A 20,430-nucleotide genomic window follows, 5' to 3' on the forward strand; every position below is an offset into this window, starting at 1 on the left:
GTAACATGATGCAAAGAGTTGTTGTTGGCAGCAATCAATAGCAGCCAATCTTTGGTTTGTTTTTATTGGCTTTACCATTTTTACCCTAGAAGCAATTTTCTATACTGCCAAATTTTCCATTGGAGCATATTGGAATGGTTTGTGGTTTTACTGTGAGGCAATGTAGAATAATCAAGACTACTTGTGCTCTTTGCTGTGTATTTCTGGCGTTGCTTTGCTGACAATGTTCTGAATGAGTAGTGTGTACTGCTGTATTGTATTGATTAGTGTAATTCAGAATCTGCAAGGCTGTGGGGTTGATTTACTACAGGAATAGTGCATGTTTACTTTCAAAGTATGTTTTTACCTATCTAAGTGAATGAGGTGAAACCAATTGAAAATTCACTTTGCGAAGATTACTCAATCATGTACAAGGAAAATGAAAAAAAATACGGAATTAATTTAGATCCATCTAAAGGCAGGCTGGTTGTGCTGAAGTTGATTGATCGATTGACTTCAGTACAGCCAGCCTGTCTGTCAGCAGGACATGGGCCATTCTTCATTAGAGGTAAATTATTTGACTGCTGCTGTATTCTAATTATGTGCAAGCAAAATTACTTTTTTTTTTTTTTTTTTTCTCACTTGATTAATTATTTGCAGAGTGGAATTTGACTTTGTTTAACCTCCTTCACTAAGGAAAGTGAAAATTCACTCTTTAAGTGAACATCCTCTACACCTTTAGTAAATCTGGGTCACTTGGTAAGACAAGCCTCCCTCTTCTACAGAAATCAGAAGAAAAAAAGGTATTTTTGCCAGGAGTCCTTCTTCAACTTTGAGCTAAAAGTTCATGTGACACCATGTAAGTTCAAATATTGGTATACAAATACCACATATAAAGTTCTCTTGAATGGCCTAGTGATCCAAGTGCATTGGATGTCTGACATTTTATCTGTGTTCTGTAGCTGTCCCCTATTGAACATTTTTAACAACATTTCTGTTTTTCCTTGGACAGTCAGTGTTGATGACATTGAGGACGTGAGGCCTGGCCACGAGACAGAAGGGATGAAACGTTATGCTCAGGACGTGCCGAGAGACCTCTGCTTCTCTATCGTCTTCAAGGGACACCGCAAGAACCTTGATCTGATAGCCAGCACTAATGAAGAAGCTTCTCACTGGACAGGAGGCCTAAATAAAGTAATAAGCAAGTCACGATCAATGTGCCAAAAGCAGAAGTTACAGCAGTATCCTTTGCACAAACAATGTTTGTCAGATAGGAGCTTCACCAAGCCTTGGGGTGTCATTGCTTATTTGTGTGGTCAGTTGTGGCTTTTTTGTTTTGTACTAGAGATTAATCCAATATTCTGCAGCCCCCTCCCAAATCTAGCTATGCAAAGGCAAACCTGGATCTGCCTGTTTGTGCTGACTGGTGAGCAAACAGTGGAAGGTAAAAGTTAGGCCTTTCGTATGTTTTGGGGGCTGTCATAATTGACCTTTTAAAATTCTAGTTTGCTGGCTGTCATGCTGACCCTCTGTCTTCAATACTTTGAGCTGGTACAATATGCAGATCGGTTAGGTTTGAGGAAAAAAAAAGTCAGAAGTCCTTATGTGCATACATGTTCCAGGTCAGTGATTGAGTACTGAAATAAGAGGATCATTAACCACTTAAGCCCTGGAAGATTTTACCCCCTTCCTGACCAGGGGGTATTTTGCGATTCGGCACTGCATGACTTTAACGGACAGGCTGTACCTAAACGAATTTGACGTCCTTTTTTTCCCACAAACAGCTTTCTTTTGGTGGTATTTGATCACCTGTGCGATTTTTTGATTATGCGCTATAAACAAAAAAAGAGCGGCAATTTTGCAAAAATAACAATATTTTCCACATTTTTTTATATGAAATTCCCCAAAAAAATGTAAAAATCTAAATTTTTTAACATTTTAGGCCAATTTTTTTTTACCATATGTTTGGTAAAAAAAAAATCGCAAAAAGCGTATTTTGATTGGTTTGCGCAAAAGTTATTGTGTTTACTAACAAAGGGAAAGATTTTTGTCATTTTTGTTGTTTTTTTAACGCGTAATGGCGGCGATCAGCTATTTTTTTTTTTTTTTTTTTGCGGGACTGCGACATTGCGGCGGACAGATCGAACCCTTGACTGACATTTTTGACACTTTTGGGGTTACCAGTGACATTACTACAGTAATCAGTGCTATACATATGCACTGTTACTGTAAAAATGACACTGGCAGTGAAGAGGTTAACTTGGAGAGGGAGGGGTTAAGTGTGTCCTAGGGGCGTGATTCTAACTGTGATTGGCTGTGGCTACATGTGTAAGAACAGTGATCAACGGTCCTACATAGTAGAACCGTTTGATCACCATTCTTACACAGGGAAGAATGACAGGCGGCTTTGTTTACATTAGCCGCCTGCCTTTCTTCCGGTGTAACGGAAGATTGCGAGTGCGCGGCGGACATCGGGTCCGCCGGGCACACGCGCGGGGGGGGGGGGGGGTCTGTGACCGCGCGGGAGCGAATTCACTCCCAGAACCCTTACAGGCTAACGACGTAGTACTACATCGCTTTGCCTGTGAGGGACTGACTGACGTAAATAGTCGTGCGGCGGTCGGCAAGTGGTTAAAGCAGCCAGAAAGCTAGTATTTAAAAAAAGGAAAAGATAAAGCCTAACACTGGGCAGCTAAAAAATCCTAAATGTTGTACTCTCCCCAGTTGATGCAGAAGATATTATTTGATTTGTCAAAGGGATGATATGTGATTGAAAAAAGCTTACTGTACCCTCTTGCACAGCAGTTCTGTGGAACGCCCATCTAGGTTCAGGGTGGAAGCAAAGAGGATAGAAGGAGAAAGGTAAAAGGGAGAGGTTTTAGATATTCCCCTAGACAAAACAAGTGCTATATGCTGCATCATTGGCATGTGGGGGATAATGTTTAGGATTTTCTTGCCAGAATTCAGCTTGCAGCTAGTACTGCAACTTTAGATTCGGTTGAGATGCGAATTGTTAGAGCCATCGGCCACCGGCATCTTTAATCATCAGCTGTGAGCGGGGTTCCCTACTGACAGCTGAATGTAAAAAAAAATCCATTGTCGGCAATAAAAAAACAAAAAACAAGTGCATGGTTATCCCCCCCCCCAGTCCATACCAGGCCTTTTTGGTCTGATACAGATTTTAAGGAGAACCCCACACCAAAATTTAAAAAAAAACGGCGTAGGGTCCACCCCAAATCCATATTAGGATCCTTATCCAAGCAGACCTAGGATCTGGTATGAATTTGGGGGGTTACCTCCAAGCTGTGTTTTTTTTTTTTTTTTTTTTTAATTTTGGCATGGAGTTCCCCTTAACCACTTAACCCCCGGAAGATTTTACCCCCTTCCTGACCAGGGCCTATTTTGCGATTCGGCACTGCGTGACTTTAACGGACAATTGCGCGGTCATACGATGCTGTACCTATACAAATTTTTTTTTTCCCCACAAACAGAGCTTTCTTTTGGTGGTATTTGATCACCTGTGCGATTTTTTGATCATGCGCTATAAACAAAAAAAGAGCGTCAATTGTGCAAAAATAACAATATTTTTCCCATTATTTTATATGAAATTCCCCCCCAAAAAAAAGTAAAAATCTAAATTTTTGTTGTTTGTTTTTTTTTTAACGCGTAATGGCGGCAATCTGCGATTTTTTTTTTTTTTTTTGCGGTATTGCGACATTGCGGCGGACAGATCGGACCCTTGACTGACATTTTTGACACTTTTGGGGTTACCAGTGACATTTCTACAGTAATCAGTGCTATACATATGCACTGTTACTGTAAAATTACACTGGCAGTGAAGGGGTTAACTTTTTTTGAGAGGGAGGGGTTATGTGTGTCCCTAGGGGCGTGATTCTAACTGTGATTGGCTGTGGCTTGAGGTGTAGGAACAGTGATCAACGGTCCTACATAGTAGAACCGTATAATCACTATTCATACACAGGGGATAATGACAGGCGGTTTGTTTACTTCAGCCGCCTGCCTTTCTCCCTCTGCACCGACGATCGCCGAGTGACCGGTGACATCGGGTCCGCCGGTCACACGCGCGGGGGGGGGGGTCGGTGACCGCACAGGAGTGCGCCTCCGGCGGCGCGCGCGCTCGCTCCCTAGACCCTCACAGGCTAGCGACGTAGTACTACGTCGCTCTGCCTGTGAGTGGCTGACCGCCACAGTAAATAGTCATGCGGCGGTCGGCAAGCGGTTAAAATCCGTACCAGACCCGAAAAGGCCTGGTATGGATTGGGGGGTGGGAGTCATAATGTATTATATTTGTGCTGGCTCCAAGGCATTGCCTTTTAAATCATTAAAGGCAAATCATCAGCATGACAGCTGGACAAGAAGCATTTTACAAACGGGATGTTGACAATGGTAAACGTTATATTTTTTTCATGACTTGTATTCAGAACTTTTTTTTTTTTTTCTTTCTTGTTTGCAGGCAGGGAATTTTCTGCAAACAGATGGTGATTGCTTTAGAAAAGTTTGCTTCTTTAGCTAGTTGATGACTTGGGGATAAGCAATCTAAAGGCATGTTGGGCGCCTTTTTTATATAAGAGCATAAAGAAGTTGCTTTTCCTTGTATACATGCTTTCAGACACCTCACCCAACATATCCCTGTACCCCTTCACCACGTTGCCTCCATCATCATCATCATCATCATCATCATCATCGGTCCTGTTAGGTAACATTGTGACTTTAGAAAAAAATGTCAATAGCTTGGCATTACTTTATGCATGTACAAATAGGAACAGAACAGCTGAAAGAAGATCACAATTATTTTTATTTTATGTTATTTATTTATATAAAATGGCAAATTACAAATACACAAGCTAGTGAGATTTTGCTAGGTTTTTTCTTTTGTGCAACCAAAATATGAAATTGATGAACTGACACATCAAATCAATTTTTTCACTTTGAAGTAGAACTTTAGTCAGAAAATTAAGTCCTGCTAGATTACTTCAGGCTGGCCCCTTTTGCAGGTATAACTATGTACTAAAACATTTAAAATAAGAGTTTATACTGTTTAGTAATACACTGTTTCACACTGCTCTGCACATGCTCAGTTGCACTCCATTTTTAGGCACTGTGCCAAATTTGTAGAGGCCGATCTGCTGACAGCCTAAAGATTTACTGCTGTTCAGGGGCTCTGGGCTTCAGTAAAATGGCAGCCTCCAGCAAGAAGAAACAGGCACTATGCTGGAGGCTAATTACAGCACACACTAATTTTGGTAGCCTAGATAATGTGGAATGTATGTGCCTTGCTAAAGCACATTATTTTTATCAAGTTATGGATACATTTCCACTATAATTTCGGGTTCAATATTGTACAGAATCCCCATTTATTAATTGTTTTAAATTATTCAGAGATCCAGTACTATACCCTCATTTGGTAAATTTAACCCCATGGAATCTGGAAACCCTTGGTTATAAACCTCTGATATAAAGGGTCCACCCACAACCCATCACAGGTCTCCTATATCTCCTTGTGCTTCCACATTAGAATATTCTGTTTTACAATCTGTAAAGCCCCGTACACACGTACCGATTGTCGGCCGTAAAGATTCGGCCGACGACCGATCGGCCGATTGTAGGCTTGTTAGTATGATGCTTCCGACAGCCGACAGCGCATTTTCGGCCGAACAGAATCTGTCGTGCAAGCATTAAAATTTTTGTTGGCCAACACCAGAACGGCCGATTGTTCGCCAGTCAGTACAGATTTCGGCCGACAGACAGCAGATTTGCAAGACTGGGCATGCTCAGAAAAGAAAAAAGACAAGGAAAGTTAACCATCACATGACATCACTTCTGCAGTCGGCTGTTGTTGGCCGACAAAATTCGTGTGCAGTCTTTTGCACTTTTCAACAGACAAGACAGCCCTCGGACAAAAGACGGCCGATCGTTCGGCCGACGATCGGTACGCGTGTACGGGGCTTAACTCCTGCTAAATCTTTTTAATGTATCCAATGGAAAAAATGGAATAAGACTCCCTTCTAGACCTTGGGCAAAGGCATATTTTCATAGATGTTCAGGAAGAGATCGAAAACCCTGGTGGGTGGTGTTCCCTGCAGCTATTTATCCAGAGCCAAAATATCAGTTGTAGGTTGAATAAACCTTTAATTATGGGTAATACAACTTCTGCCCATGGAGGAAGGGGTGTATATCATGATATTGATTCTGTAAGGCACGGTCTGAATGCTTTGGTAAATTTCCCCTATTCTAGGCTTATTGGTGCAAAAGCCTATTACACTATACGGTTCAGTCACCCGACAGTTATATTTGTTGTTATAGACACTATCACATGTGCACACACACACCTACATCCCCGGGTTTCTGTAATACAGTGACATAATGAATATTTATAACTGAAACAACAGACTGTCCTAGGGAATGTAAGAGGTTCTTCTACTTGTGGTAGATGGCTTATCGTACACGTATTTCCTTAATTATAGAGGTCTCTAGAAGTTGGGTGTAGGTCACAGAATAAATATATATATGAAAACCATTTCTAGCTAGCAAGATCCTGTAATTACTAGTTGGCATAGACTGGTGTGGTGAAGACAGGCACCAGCTGCTCCTATATTTACTAACTTGCCCGACATTTGGCATGTTAAATTTATGTTGTGTATATGGTCAAAAAAGGAGGGTATGAATTATACATTGGTTTGGGTACAAGTAATTTAATACCATTTATAGATAAGTATGAGAAAACGTTTAGGGCCTTAAAGTAAAATGTAAGCCTACCTTTAAAAAAAATTGCAAGCAGGCAACATGTTCGAAACCCCAAAATACCCTCCGAAACAAACAAAAAGCTGCTAAACATCCCTGTATAATCAATTCAAAAATACTAAATAATAATTGGTGCAGCGCTTTTTATAACCCCAAAGCAAAAATCCAGTGCATAAAAAAAATAATACCTAAAAATACAATGTGTGTGTGTGGATGTACACACACCCCTCACATTTTTGTAAATATTTTATTATATCTTTTCATGTGACAACACTGGAGAAATGACACTTTGCTACAATGTAAAGTAGTGAGCGACCGCTTGTATAACACTGTAAAGTTGCTGTCCCCTCAAAATAACTCAACACAGTCATTAATGTCTAAACCACTGGCAACAAAAGTGAGTACACCCCTAAATGAAAATGTCCAAATTAGGCTCAAAGTGTCAATATTTTGTGTGGCCACCATTTTTTTTCCAGCACCGACTTAACCCTCTTGGGGATGGAGTTTTCCAGAGTTTTAAATGTTGGCACTGGAGTCCTCTTCCACTTCTCCATGATGACATCACGGAGCTGGTGGATGTTCGAGAACTTGTGCTCCTCCACCTTCCATTTGAAGATGCCCCACAGATGCTCAATAGGGTTTAGGTCTGGAGACATGCTTGGCCAGTCCATCACCTTTACCCTCAGCTTCTTTAGCAAGGCAGTGGTCCTCTTGGAGGTGTGTTTGGGGTCGTTATCGTGTTGAAATACTGCCCTGCGGCCCAGTCTCCCAAGGGTGGGGGTCATGCTCTGTTTCAGTATGTCACAGTACATGTTGGCATTCATGAGTCCCTCAATGAACTGTGGCTCCCCAGTGCCAGCAGCCCCAGACCATGACACTCCCATTCACCATGCTTGACTGTAGGTAAGACACACTTATCTTTGTACTCCTCACTTGCCGCCACACACGCTTGACACCATCCGAACCAAATAAGTTTATCTTGGTCTCATCAGACCACAGGACGTGGTTCCAGTAATCCATATCCTTAGTCTGTTTGTCTTCAGCAAACTGTTTGCAGGCTTTCTTGTGCATCATCTTTAGAAGAGGCCTCCTTTTGGGATGAATTGATAAATTGTCTCTCGCGCTCATTTATAAACTGTGAAAAATATTCCTGTGAAAAATATTCCTATCTTGTGTCCTGAGCCCTCACATCCTAAGGAATGTTCATTGCTTACTCTGTTTAGAGTGCGGGCACTCTAGGTGTACTTGGCGACTACTAAGTCAGGCTTGCGCTCTGTACTTACGAATGGCCCATGAATGGGACTGCCTGCGTCTGCTGTGTCTATTCCCGGATGGATCAGACAGACGGTGGTGCAGATTTATTCAATTTGGGGTCAGGTCCTACCTTTCCCTGTTTCGGCGCGTTCTACTCGGGCGCCTAGTGCTTCCTGGGCTTTTCACCTTGTGGGCGTCTGTGCTCCAGGTTGCAAGTCGGATGCCTGGTAGTCTGTTCACACCTTTACCACGTTTTATAAGGTGGATGTGCTGGCATCTGCAGATGCCTCTTCGGCCGCAAGGTTTTTTGCTGGCTGCTGTTTGGAGGGCTTTTGGCCTTCCTTGAGGGTTTTTACTGTTGTTTTCTGGTGGGCCTCATCTTTTGTGCTGATGAGTCCTATGTTGCCTTGTCGGCTTTGTTTGGCCTTGGGGACCTGTTCTTTTCTGCTGTTCCCACCCCTCATTTTATGGCACTGCTTTGGGACGTTCCTACTGATGTGAATCAGAGAGAACTGCGTCAGTCAATGAACAATAGAGAGAACTGAATTTTTGACTTACCGTAGAATCCTTTTCTCTTAAGTTCATTGACGGACGCAGTACCCGCCCCTGTATTTTGAGTTGGGTTGGTGTTACTTTTCTGACACTGCTTTGATCCAAAACTGGCATCCTATGCAGGAAGAGAGAGGGTGTACCCTCCGGGACTGCCCATAGGCTTAGCCAGAACTTTTTTCTGCCTAGTGTCCTACTCCTGTAGGGGACAGTATTACCCTACTGATATGAATCAGAGAGAACTGCGTCCGTCAATGAACTTAAGAGAAAAGGATTTTTACGGTAAGTCAAAAATCCAGTTTTTCCAAGTGCACAAATAATTGTAATCGCCAGAAATGGAGAATCTTCTATCAGTCCTTTCCCTCCCCAATGTGTGCCACCACCGTCAAAATACAAATATGCCTTATCTTCCTAGATGGACCTTATGATAAAAATAAGGCCATAAACAGCTTAGGATAGGATAGAAATTCAGGCACTTTTGGGGATTCTACAATACCCCTTTCTCCTCCTCCACACAGCACAGGTTATATACTCCTAGAAAGGAAGAGCTTCTCGTGATCTATCTTGCTTCTTTTTCACTCTAGAAGGAATCCTGTATCCACTATAGGTTCCTCTCGGTGTTGTGACTTAAAGACTCCGTACTTAATGGCTCGCGTTGCGTCCAATCAGGGACTTTCTCAAAGGCCAGCATGTTTGCAATATTCAATTAAATATTTATTGAGCTGCTCATGCGCAACTCCACATACTGTCGATTCTCAGCACGCGGTCTGTGTGCTGGAATGAATGACTTCATGCATTAGAGTCATGTTATTACTTGGCATGGGAAGATGTCTGCACCCAGCAAGGGCTCTAATGACAGCATCATTGGAATGGAGATGAGAATCTGCAGACTTTAGTACCCCTTTGGAGACGACTACACAGCGCAGGATTGTAATAGTAGTAGTAGTAGAGGCCGTTGGCTTTAAGGGACGCAAATCCTTAGCAACTGAAAATGTTCATAAAACTTAATATAATCCCAATTTAGAAAAATTTCCTGATATTTGACCACAAGACGGTCAGACGGAAGGCTAGACATGATCTGAAAAATGCTGGTTCCCAAGATTCCAGCACGTTATTAACTGGCAGCTTAATTGCTCTCAAAATTTCAAAGAAAATTGGCACACCATCCTTAATTTTCTTTTTACATGGTCTCAGGACCCCAGAAAATCTAAGCATTCTGATATGTTGATAGCAAGTACTTCCCTTGGTCAATGGCTTTGACAAACCCTTCCTACCTCCAGTGCCTCACTGTTGGCCCTTCACCATGATTGTGCAGCCTCCCTAACTAATAGTGGGTTATGTGAGAAAGTTTACCAGACCCAGCAACCACATGTATAAGTACTGTATTTTCTGGCGTATAAGACTACTTTTGAACCTCAAAAAAATCCCCCAAAAATGGGGGGTCGTCTTATACGCCGAGTATAATATCTCCAAGGTAACCTAAGTATAAGTATTACCGGTAGATGAAAATTAGGGGGGTCGTCTTATACGCCCAGTCGTCTTATACGCCGGAAAATACGGTAGTCATTGTTTGCATATTAGAGGATCTTGGTATTCTTGGGCTGCTCCACAGTCTACATTATTTAGTGTTTAACTGTGCAACATTTAGTATGATGAATTTACCTGTATGAAGGTGAGCTTTTTTTTCCTAAATGTTTTTTAAAAAAAAAGTTGGATTCACACTTGTCTACGGAAAGCAGACAAAAATAAAGACAACAAGATGAGCCTAAAGGAGCTAAAGCGCTTCTTGCAGGAAGTGAATGTTGAGACTGATGACAGCTATGCAAAACAAATATTCCAGGTATGTGCTCTATACATATAGCATGTACAAATTAAATTGTTATCTTTAAGAAAAAATGTTATTACTACACTGATTAGAGAGTTCCTGAGTGTCACCAACAAAAATTATTTCTCCATTTTGTCTTATGAAAGGTCCATTAAACGATACAAGACACGAAAAATGCTGTGTCATTCATGATTCTAGCTTGAACATCTGATGCGTTAGGACCTAAGAGGAGATACTGAAATCATTGTTTAGGACAGAAAAAAAGAGATTACACTGATCAGTAATAACATTATGACCAGCCCCTCATATTGAGTAGGTCCCCCTTTTGCCTTGGCCTCCACTAGACCTCTGAAGGTATGCTGTGGTATTTTGATCTGAACCATCTGTAGCAGATTGCGGTCTCCGCCAGCTTGCCTTCTTCCCATAGTGCGTCCTTGTGCCTTCCCTTCCCCCGGTAAGTGACAGACACGCACCTGATCATCACCATGATCTAAAATAAAGTATGATTTATCAGAGCAAGCCACCTTCTTCTATTGATCCATAATCCAGTTCCGATGTACACATGCCCATTGTAGGCATTTTTGACTGAGACACGGGTCAGCATGGGCACCCTGAGCAGTCTATGGCTGTGCATGCCTGTACCCAATTCACTGCGATGCACAGTGTTCTGTGTGAGCCTTGGTCACCCATGACCCTGTCTTCGTTTCGTCGGTCTATCTGCTTCAGGCCCCTTTTTGATAGGTCCTGACCACTGCAGTCTAGGAATATCCCACAAGGGCTATAGTTTTGGAGATGGTCTGACACGGTCGTCTTGCGTTTTGGCCCTTATCAAAGTTGCCCTAAATCCTTACGCTTGCTCATTCTTTCTGCTTTCAACACATCCACTTCAGGGACAACATTTTTACTTTGAGATGCCATTGTAATAAGATAATTAAAGTTAATCATTTTCCCTGTCAGTGGTCATCAAGTTATGGTTGATCAGTGTATATCCATGCTGTAAGGTTATATTGAGAAAAATATTAAAGCTGAATTCCAGGTATGGATTTTGTTACATAGTTACATTGGTCCAGCCTGGACCAATGTAAGCATGCACATACCTTACCTATGAGATCTTCGTGAAAGCTGAAAATCACTATTCCATTACTCCACTGATCTCCACTAGCTCTCTGGTCCCACGCTAAATGTCCTGCTACATTGTGAACACAGGCCACCAGTTGAGCATGGATGCCATTCTGAGAATGCCTTGTATTTGCTAAATGAATGCGTTTGTATTTGCTAAATGAATGCAAAATGCTCCAATGCTGGATGAGTGCAACTATGTAAAAATAGCCATACTTGGGATTACAGGAATTCAGCTACTTGGTAAAAAAAAAAAAAAAATTCTAAAGAGGTGCCTGCTGCCTTGTAGACTTCTCTCTGATGTTCATGTTTGACAGGTTTATTATGCACCAGTTAGACAACTTCCTGAGCTCCGACACAGTTCACTGTGGTCTCGGCTCCTTTTAGAGCAGAGTCGCTGGAACTGCTATGCTCGCCTCTTCACTCCTGCCCATTCACAGAAGCCTTTGCATTATGTGAACTCATTCACAAGGTACAAAGGCTTCTGTAAATGGGAAGCAGAGGGGAGGGGTGGGCATAGCTGTTCTGTGTGATTCTCTTCTCTCACAGCTGGAGTGTATCCTCCAGTAATTCAATAAACCAGTCACCTATAGGTAATCAAGAAATATCTTGGAGGTGAAATGCACCTAAGTGGATCTAACTCATATTAGGGATCCATCGATTATCGGCAATGCCGATATATATCGGGGGCCAATATGCACTTTCCCCGTTATATCGGAATCGGCCACCGGGGGTTACCTATATTGCCGATATTTCGGGAAAGTGCTGTACCGGAGTGATGCCTGCAGCTAGAGGCATCACCCCCGTACCGGCGTCCATAGTCGACACTCGGCTGTCTTGTAATGACAACCGGTGCAGCTAAGAAGCCGCTCGGCTTTAATTACAAGGAGCGGGCCAAGAAAGCTGCCCCTTTCCGCGGCTCGCTACCTGCACAGCTGCCGAAGAGAAGACCTGATCAAAGCCGCATTCGGCTCTGATCGGGTCTCCCTGTAAAAAAACCCGGAAGTGATGTCATGACACTTCCGGGTACTCGGCGGCAAGTTTAAAAAAATGTGAGCATTCAAAACAGCCAAACTTGGCGTTTTTAATGCTTTTAAGTGCAGAGCAGGGGTTTGGGGTCTTATAGACCCCCAGATCCCTCCACACTAGGTAACTGTGAAAAATAAAAAACATTTTTTTTTTTTAAATGTCCGAAAATATCGGCCGATACCGATATCCAATGACCAAAATATTGGTATCGACACTAAAAAAAACATATCGGTCGGCACTAAAAAAAACCATATCGGTCAATCACTAACTCATAGTGTGCCTGCTCTTTGGCAAAGTTGCTGAATTCCTGGAATTCAGCTTTAAGTGGGGAAAAAGCAGCAAATATTTAGGGGGCAAAAAGTTGTGGTCCAAAAAAAACCTTTGCGTTGTCCTCGAAGCCCCAGTATAAAAAAATGGCACCCTCTGCTCTTTTTCTTTTGAAGTATGCACTAAAAGCACATGAAAACGTGCATGGAAAGGGTTGAATTCATCCTAATTGTATTTTTGTATTTTATATCCAAATGGGCCATTAGACACTGGAGGTATTTGTTCACTGATATTGTTTAAAGTGTTTTCCAGATAGAACAATAAACTAATCATACTTAATACTATATTTTTAGCAATGTGATAAATCACAGACTGGAGCTCTGGAGGATGACGAAATTGAGGAATTTTATAAAATCCTGACAATGCGAGACGAAATAGATGTAATATTTGCCACTTACAAGAGCAGCCAGCATCTTATGTCTGCTGAAAAACTGCACAAATTCCTGATGGCGGAACAGAGGGAGGCTGTGACCTTGGAGCAGGCAGCCTCCCTGATAGACAAGTATGAGCCAAGTGAGGAAGGTGAGCAAGATTTATCTCTGGAGGGAAAACTTTCCAAATCTTGTGAAAAAAGAAAAAGCCTTGTTGTCCAAGGGCACCAATTATTAAAAAAAAAAAAAAATTAAAGTTTAGGTAACTTCTCATTTCACTTTTTATTATTTTCAATCATTTTATTTCTTTTTGGTTAGAACTGAAGGGTTAGAGACTTTCAGGTATTTATTTCCAAAGGGAAGCCAGTAACCCTGTATAAAAAAAAAAAAAATAAAAAAATGCACCCTGACTGCAAAAATAATGATAAAAATTACACCACATTCTGGTGCTTTTGGTGTTTCCAAGAAAAAGAAAAATATCACAAACGGTGAAGGCATATAAATAGACAAAACTAATTAAAAAAAACTATATTTACTATATTTAGCCAACTGTCCCCTAGCAAGTTGTTTGACCCCCCCCCCCCCCAAAAAAAAGTAAAACATACACAAAATCTAATCCGAACAAAAACCTGATCAGGTTGATATGATAATGTGCCCACTCTACTTATTGCAAAGGGCCGTTGTAGAGAGACCACTGCTTTTATATGGAAGCCGTAGTCACCCTCTGCAGGCTGCTAGTGGCCACATACTTTACAAGTGAATCAAACCGTAGGAATGTTGTGCTTTTTTTTTCGGTCCCTATTAGGTTTACAAGTGGTTTTAGTGTTTTTTTAGGCAAAACTTTTTTTTTTTTACTTTTATTATCAGGAATTGTTCAGGCCTTTTGTCAAGTTTTTATTAATGCTTGTGACTGGTGACCACTGTCGCCAAGAGAGAAAATGAGGCAAAGTTTAGAATTTTAGATTTGTCCTGGGGAGACCGTCCCTATTCTTTCTAACAATATAAAAAGTTTTAGCCATTCATACACTTTAATGTGAAATGTAACTTGGGCTTTAAATATGTTGCATTCAGTGTTGGGGTAGTTACTCAAAAAATGTAACTAGTTACTTCTGTAAATTGTAATGAGATTACTTTACTAGTTACTGCATTTGAAAAGTAACTTCACTACTTATTACTTTACTTTCCTCTTTCTTAATTGACCGTGTAGAAAAAGATACATGACACTCTTTCTGCATAGAGTTTATTGTATAAACACAGGCTTTGGGAAACATGAGAACAAAACCTGAAAAAACAGAATAAAACATAAAGTGCAACAAAAAGTCATAAACTTCATCCCTCTCTATTGGCTGAAATAACGATTGTATCGCACGGCTTGGGTAACGCAGGAAAGCGCGTTCCTATAGCCTAGTAAAGTAGTTTAGTTACTTCCTATAGCCTAGTAAAGTAGTGTAGTTACCAATATTAGTATTGTAACTAATTACATTACTTCGTTACCAAAAAAAGTAATGTAGTTACTGTAATCAGTTACTTTGTAACTCGTTACCCCCAACACTGTTTGCATGGCAATGCTTTATTCAGTTTAGTTTTATTGTATTGTTTGCTCCAAGTGTCTACTTTTCTAAGACCTCATTTAAACAGAATTCACCTGCAAAAACTTGTTTTGTATATCAGATGCCTGTACCGGACTATAGAACACTAATGTGTATTATATGCATTTTGTAAAATAGCAGCCTTTGTGGTCAGTAGCAAGCCTCATGCTTCTGCTCAGTGTATGCAATAAGGGAATTGTACAGGGAGTGTGCACACTTTTTAGCTTTACTTGCTCTATGTAGACACTAGAAGCTGTTGGCCACTCACAAATTTAAATCGGGCTCCATGCACACTAGCGGTTTTTTAAGCTCCTAAAAGCTGTTAGCATTCTTTTTCCTGCTCCTTGAAGCTAAATAGTGTTATCCTATGTGCCCATGCACACTACTTTAGGCTATTAGCGTTTTGGCGACTAGGAGCAGAAAAAAACATTTTTTGTAGAGTTTCTTGGATTGTTTTTCCAGCAAAAATGCTCCTAAACTCTACTAATCCTTCTTTTTTTTTTTTTGTTTTTTTTTTTTTTTTTGTTTAAGGAACTGAAAAAATGCTTATAAAACACTAAGGGCTCTTTCACACGGCCGCTCCGTGTGAGAGCTCCGCTGCGGTCCTTTTTTTTTTTTTTTTCACGGAGCGGATGACATTTCTGTCATCCGCTCCGTGTGTCCGCATATCATCCCATCCGTTTGCGGATGATATACGGACATAATGTAAGTCTATGGGGATTGCGGATGTCAGCGGATGACACCGCTGACATCCGATTTTTCTTCCTTTCCGTTTTTTGAACGGAGGAAAAATAGGGTTCTGTTCCGTTCGAAAAAACGGAACAGAACTGACAGGAAGGAAATCGGATGTCAGCGGATGGTATTTCAATGCCATTGCCATTGACTTACATTATGTCCGCAAATCATCCGCAAAAAATAGGATGATTTGCGGACATACGGAACGCTCGTGTGAAAGAGCCCTAACGCTCCTCAATGGACTTAAACACTCCTAAAACGCTACTACAAAAAGCTATTACCAACGTTTTTTTTTTATAGCGTTTTTTTTTCCAGCATTTTTTTAGCTAAAAAAAACTCTAGTGTGCATGGCACCTTAAGCCTTTTCTATCAACATTTTCTTACTAAGAACTGTTTGTTTCCTCACAGCCAACAACCAGAGTCAAACATGTACATCTACTCTGTACTATACATCTACTCTGCCACCTATCTGATGCTGATAGGTGGCAGAGTAGATGTAGAGTGCATCCAGAAAGTATTCACAGCGCTTTACTTTTTCCACATTATTTTATTTTAGGTTACAGCCTTATTCCAAAATGGATTAAATTTTATTTTTTTCCTCCAAAGTTCTACAAACCATACCACATAATAACGTGAAAGAAGTTTGATTGAAATCTTTGCAAATTTAATAAAAATAAAAAATCACATGTACATAAGTATTCACAGCCTTTGCCATGACACTCAAAATTGAGCTCAGGTGCATCCTGTTTCCACTAATCATCCTTGAGATGTTTCTACAACTTGATTAAATTCCACCTGTGGTAAATTCAGTTGATTGGACATGATTTGAAAAGGCACACCCCTGTCTATATAAGGTTCCACAGTTAACCGTGCAGGTCAGAGCACAAACCAAGCCATGAAGTCCAAGGAATTGTCTGTAGACCTCCGAGACTGGATTGTATGGACGCACAGATCTGGGGAAGGGTACAGAGAAACTTTTTGCAGCATTTAAGGTCCCAATGAGCAATGAGCACAGTGTCTTCCATTATCCGTAAATGGAAGAAGTTTGGAGCCACCAGGACTCTTCCTAGAGTCAGGGAGGTGACCAAGAACCCGATGGTCACTCTGACAGAGCTCCAGTGTTTCTCTGTGGAAAGAGAAGAACCTTCCAGAAGAACAACCATCTCTGCAGCACTCTACCAATCAGGCCTGTATGGTAGAATGGCCAGACGGAAGCCACTCTTCAGTAAAAGGCACATGATAGCCCACTTGGAGTTTGCCAAAAGACACCTGAAGGACTCTCAGACCATGAGAAATAAAATTCTCTGATGAAACAAAGATTGAACTCCTTGGCCTGAATGGCAAGCATCATGTCTGGAGCAAACCAGACAACGCTGATCATCTGGCCAATACCATCCATACAGTGAAGGATGGTGGGGGAAGCATCATGCTGTGGTGATGTTTTTCAGGGACAGGAACTGGTAGACTAGTCAGGATTCAGGGAAAGCTGAATGCAGCAATCAATAGAGACATCCTTGATGACAACTGCTCCAGAGCTTTTTGGACCTCCGACTGGGGCGAAGGTTTATCTTCCACCGGGACAATGACCCTAAGCACATAGCCAAGGTAACAAAGGAGTGGCTACGGGACAACTCTGTGAATGTCCTTGAGTGGCCCAGCCAGAGCCCAGACTTGAACCCGATTGAACATCTCTGGAGAGATCTGAAAATGGCTGTGCACTGACGCTCTCAATCCAACCTGAGGGAACTTGAAAGGTCCTGCAAAGAAGAATGGGAGAAACTGTCTAAAAATAGGTGTGCCAAGCTTGTAGCATCATACTCGAAAAGACTTGAGGCTGTAATTGGTGCCAAAGGTGCTTCAACAAAGTATTGAGCAAAGGCTGGGAATTTCTTTGTTTTTATTTGTAATACATTTGCTAAGATTTCAAACAAACTTCTTTCACATTGTCATTATGGGGTAATGTTTGTAGAATTTTGAGGAAAATAATGAATTGAATCCATTTTGGGAATAAGGTTGTAACATAAAATGTGGAAAAAGTGAAGCGCTGTGAATTCCAGCACTGTAACTCCATCCTATTACATTCGGGTCTGAATAAAAAATGCAAAAGTGTTGCGTCCTTTTCCTGTTTTTTGCACATAAACATGACAAATCAGAGGTGATCAAGCTGTGAACGAATGTAAGCCTATATACATGTGACTGCTCTTAGCTCTAACGCGAGTCCAGAAAGCTCCACTTTTTTTAAAGCTGTGGTTTAGAAATTGCATTTTGTATAGTTACATTGTTGGCGCTTGAAACCATGTAAGTGTACATGTGCCATATGTGGCCAATCATAAGGTAGGCACCACTACTACAGTGATCCCTGCTAGCTTCTGCGTCCCCCATGGCATGGGCACCATTCACAAAATCCTTGCATTTTTCTAAATTATTGCAGGGCTTTTATTGATTGGACGAGCTGCAGATTGTGAGGTCACTGCCCCCCCCCCCCCCCCTCTTTACCTTGCTAGATCAGAGAATGCTAAGTGTTCTCTGAATGGCGCCTAAACTGAACAGGCAATCTCCTGTGATTCACTATGCAGCAAGGCAGTCACTTAGCACAGGACCCAGAAGACAGCAGCGGTCACGGTAGTAGTTTCCAGCTTCCAGAGATTTGGCAAATGCGCACTTTAAGGATTTAAGCTTAACCAATGTAACCATGCAAAAAAAGCCATACCTTGACTTCTGCTGTAAATTCAGGAAATGAATGAAGAGACACCGATGTTACAAAAGTGATACCTGCTTTTTACTGCTCTGATTCAGCAGAGAATCTTTTTCCCTGCTGATCAGACCAAAAATGATCCAGAAATGATCCAGAAATGATCCATGTGAAAGGGGCCTTGGAACCAGTGTCAGTGGGCTTCAGTGGACAAATGCAGTGTGCTATTGACATCAGTTTAAGGGTCCTTTCACACAGGCTTTCCGCCCGTCAAACTCAATTTTGCTCAGCGGTTCGATCTGCCGATCCCCGCTGAGCAGGCAGATGACAGCTCTGTCTCCACTCACTTTGCAGAGACAGACCTATCAGATCCCCGCTCTACTCTATGGGAGATCGGATGAAAACAGACCCTATCTGCTCTGATTCTGCAGACAGATGGGAAATAGGGCTTCCATCAGTCTAGATTTCACGGATTGCATCAGATAGCAGCGGGTGTCAGCGGACATGTCACCGCTGACATCCGCTGCTCCAAAGAGGTGCATGGAGCATCCAATCAGGTCCGCCTGATTGAAAAGCCCGTGTGAAAGGGCCCCGATCATTGAGAAAAAATTGCTGATTCCTATGAATGACATTTGACCTTCTCCAGCTTTGTTTTTAAACCTTTACATCTTTGATCATGGTTTTTCAGTTGCAGACCATGCTGGATTAACAAAATAAACTCTTACTACTGGTTGTAATAGTGTCATACATTGTGTTACAGCTAAGAAACAACAGTCCCTGACAAAAGATGGCTTCCTTATGTACCTGCTTTCTGATGATGGGAATGTATTTAACCCAGCACACAATAAAGTTTACCAGGACATGAACCAACCACTGTCTCATTACTTCATCTCCTCTTCGCACAACACCTACTTGATGGAAGACCAGCTAAAAGGACCGAGCAGTACTGAGGCCTACATAAGGTGAGCTGCAATCAGCTGGTGATCTACCACCGTGATCACACCAAGCTTTTCTAGAATGGAACTAACACGCGCCTTTGTATATATTTCAGGGAATACTGACCTGGACTAGATTCAGTTTTGGGTGATGGACTTTTGGGGAGAGTTGTATAGTGACACTTATCAGCTGTATAGTATGCAGGTTTACCAAAAATAATTAGTATCCAGTCTCATAGACTTGGTATTGCAAATGAGGAACTGTAAAACCTCCAAGCAAACTTTGTAATATGTTTTTATAGCTGAAATTGAAATGTCACACTTCTGCTTTGAAACCAGGGCTCTTACAAAAGGATGTCGGTGTGTGGAGCTAGATTGCTGGGATGGGCCCAACGGCGAGCCCGTAATTTATCATGGCTACACCCTGACGACAAAGATCCTCTTTAGAGATGTCATAACGACCATAAAGAACTATGCATTCAGGGTAAGGATTGCCCAGTTTGTTTTTTAATATGTTTCAACTTTATTTAATTGTGTAGCGTTATTCTTAAGGCTACATTCACACCTGAGCGTTTTTACCGCGATTTTACCGCGATTTTTGCGGCGTTTTTTACCGCGATTTTACCGCGATTTTTACCGCGATTTTTGTGCAGGCGTTTTTAGATTGAATAGAGATCAATGGAAAACGCCTGTAATCTGCCCAAAAAGAAGCTCATGTACTTTTTTGAGCGTTGGGCGTTTTGTATACAGCTTCAAAACGCTCAGATGTGAACAGGGGCCATTGAAATGAATAGGATTTGTCTTGTTGGGCGTTTTGAGAGCTGATCCTAGAGCAGAAAAACGCCCCAAAAACGCCCCAAAACGCCTACATGTGAACGGAGCCTAACAGAGTTTTTGTGAGCATTATTTTTATACTATTTGATTTCACCCTTCTCTTTATGCAGTGATATATTAAAATGTTAAAAATGGGTATACACTGATGCCGGTATCTGTGCCAAGACTGAGTATTTTAACGAGTACTCGTGAAAATGCTCCCAATACCAAAATCGATACTTTGCAGTGCGATTTGCGGCCATACAAAATGAATGGGTGCAAATCACACTGCAAAGAATCGCAAGCAATTTGAACAGGAATGCGGTGCGATTCAGGTCTGCATCGCATGCGTTTTCCCGCACTGCTTCAGTGTGAACCCAGGCTAAAATGGTGCTGAATTACCTGGGTTCACACGAGAGTTGTGGGAAAACCACATGCGATTTCAGATAGG

At 41.6% G+C, this 20,430-nt stretch overlaps 1 protein-coding gene across 2 annotated transcripts in view; it reads left to right on the plus strand.

Annotated features, from left to right (window-relative positions):
• Window positions 1-20,430, plus strand: part of PLCD1 (phospholipase C delta 1) — a 201,044-nt gene that overhangs the window by 154,945 nt on the left and 25,669 nt on the right. For both annotated transcript variants that reach the window (XM_082258051.1, XM_082258050.1), the window contains exons 3-7: window positions 992-1,220; window positions 10,255-10,384; window positions 13,138-13,366; window positions 18,992-19,193; window positions 19,506-19,650. In XM_082258051.1, the coding sequence (XP_082114177.1) occupies window positions 992-1,220; window positions 10,255-10,384; window positions 13,138-13,366; window positions 18,992-19,193; window positions 19,506-19,650 (935 nt within the window). The remainder of the gene's footprint in view (window positions 1-991; window positions 1,221-10,254; window positions 10,385-13,137; window positions 13,367-18,991; window positions 19,194-19,505; window positions 19,651-20,430) is intronic.

This window comes from Pelophylax lessonae (assembly GCF_965119305.1).
Source record: "Pelophylax lessonae genome assembly, chromosome: 5".
NCBI classification, from domain to species: domain Eukaryota; kingdom Metazoa; phylum Chordata; class Amphibia; order Anura; family Ranidae; genus Pelophylax; species Pelophylax lessonae.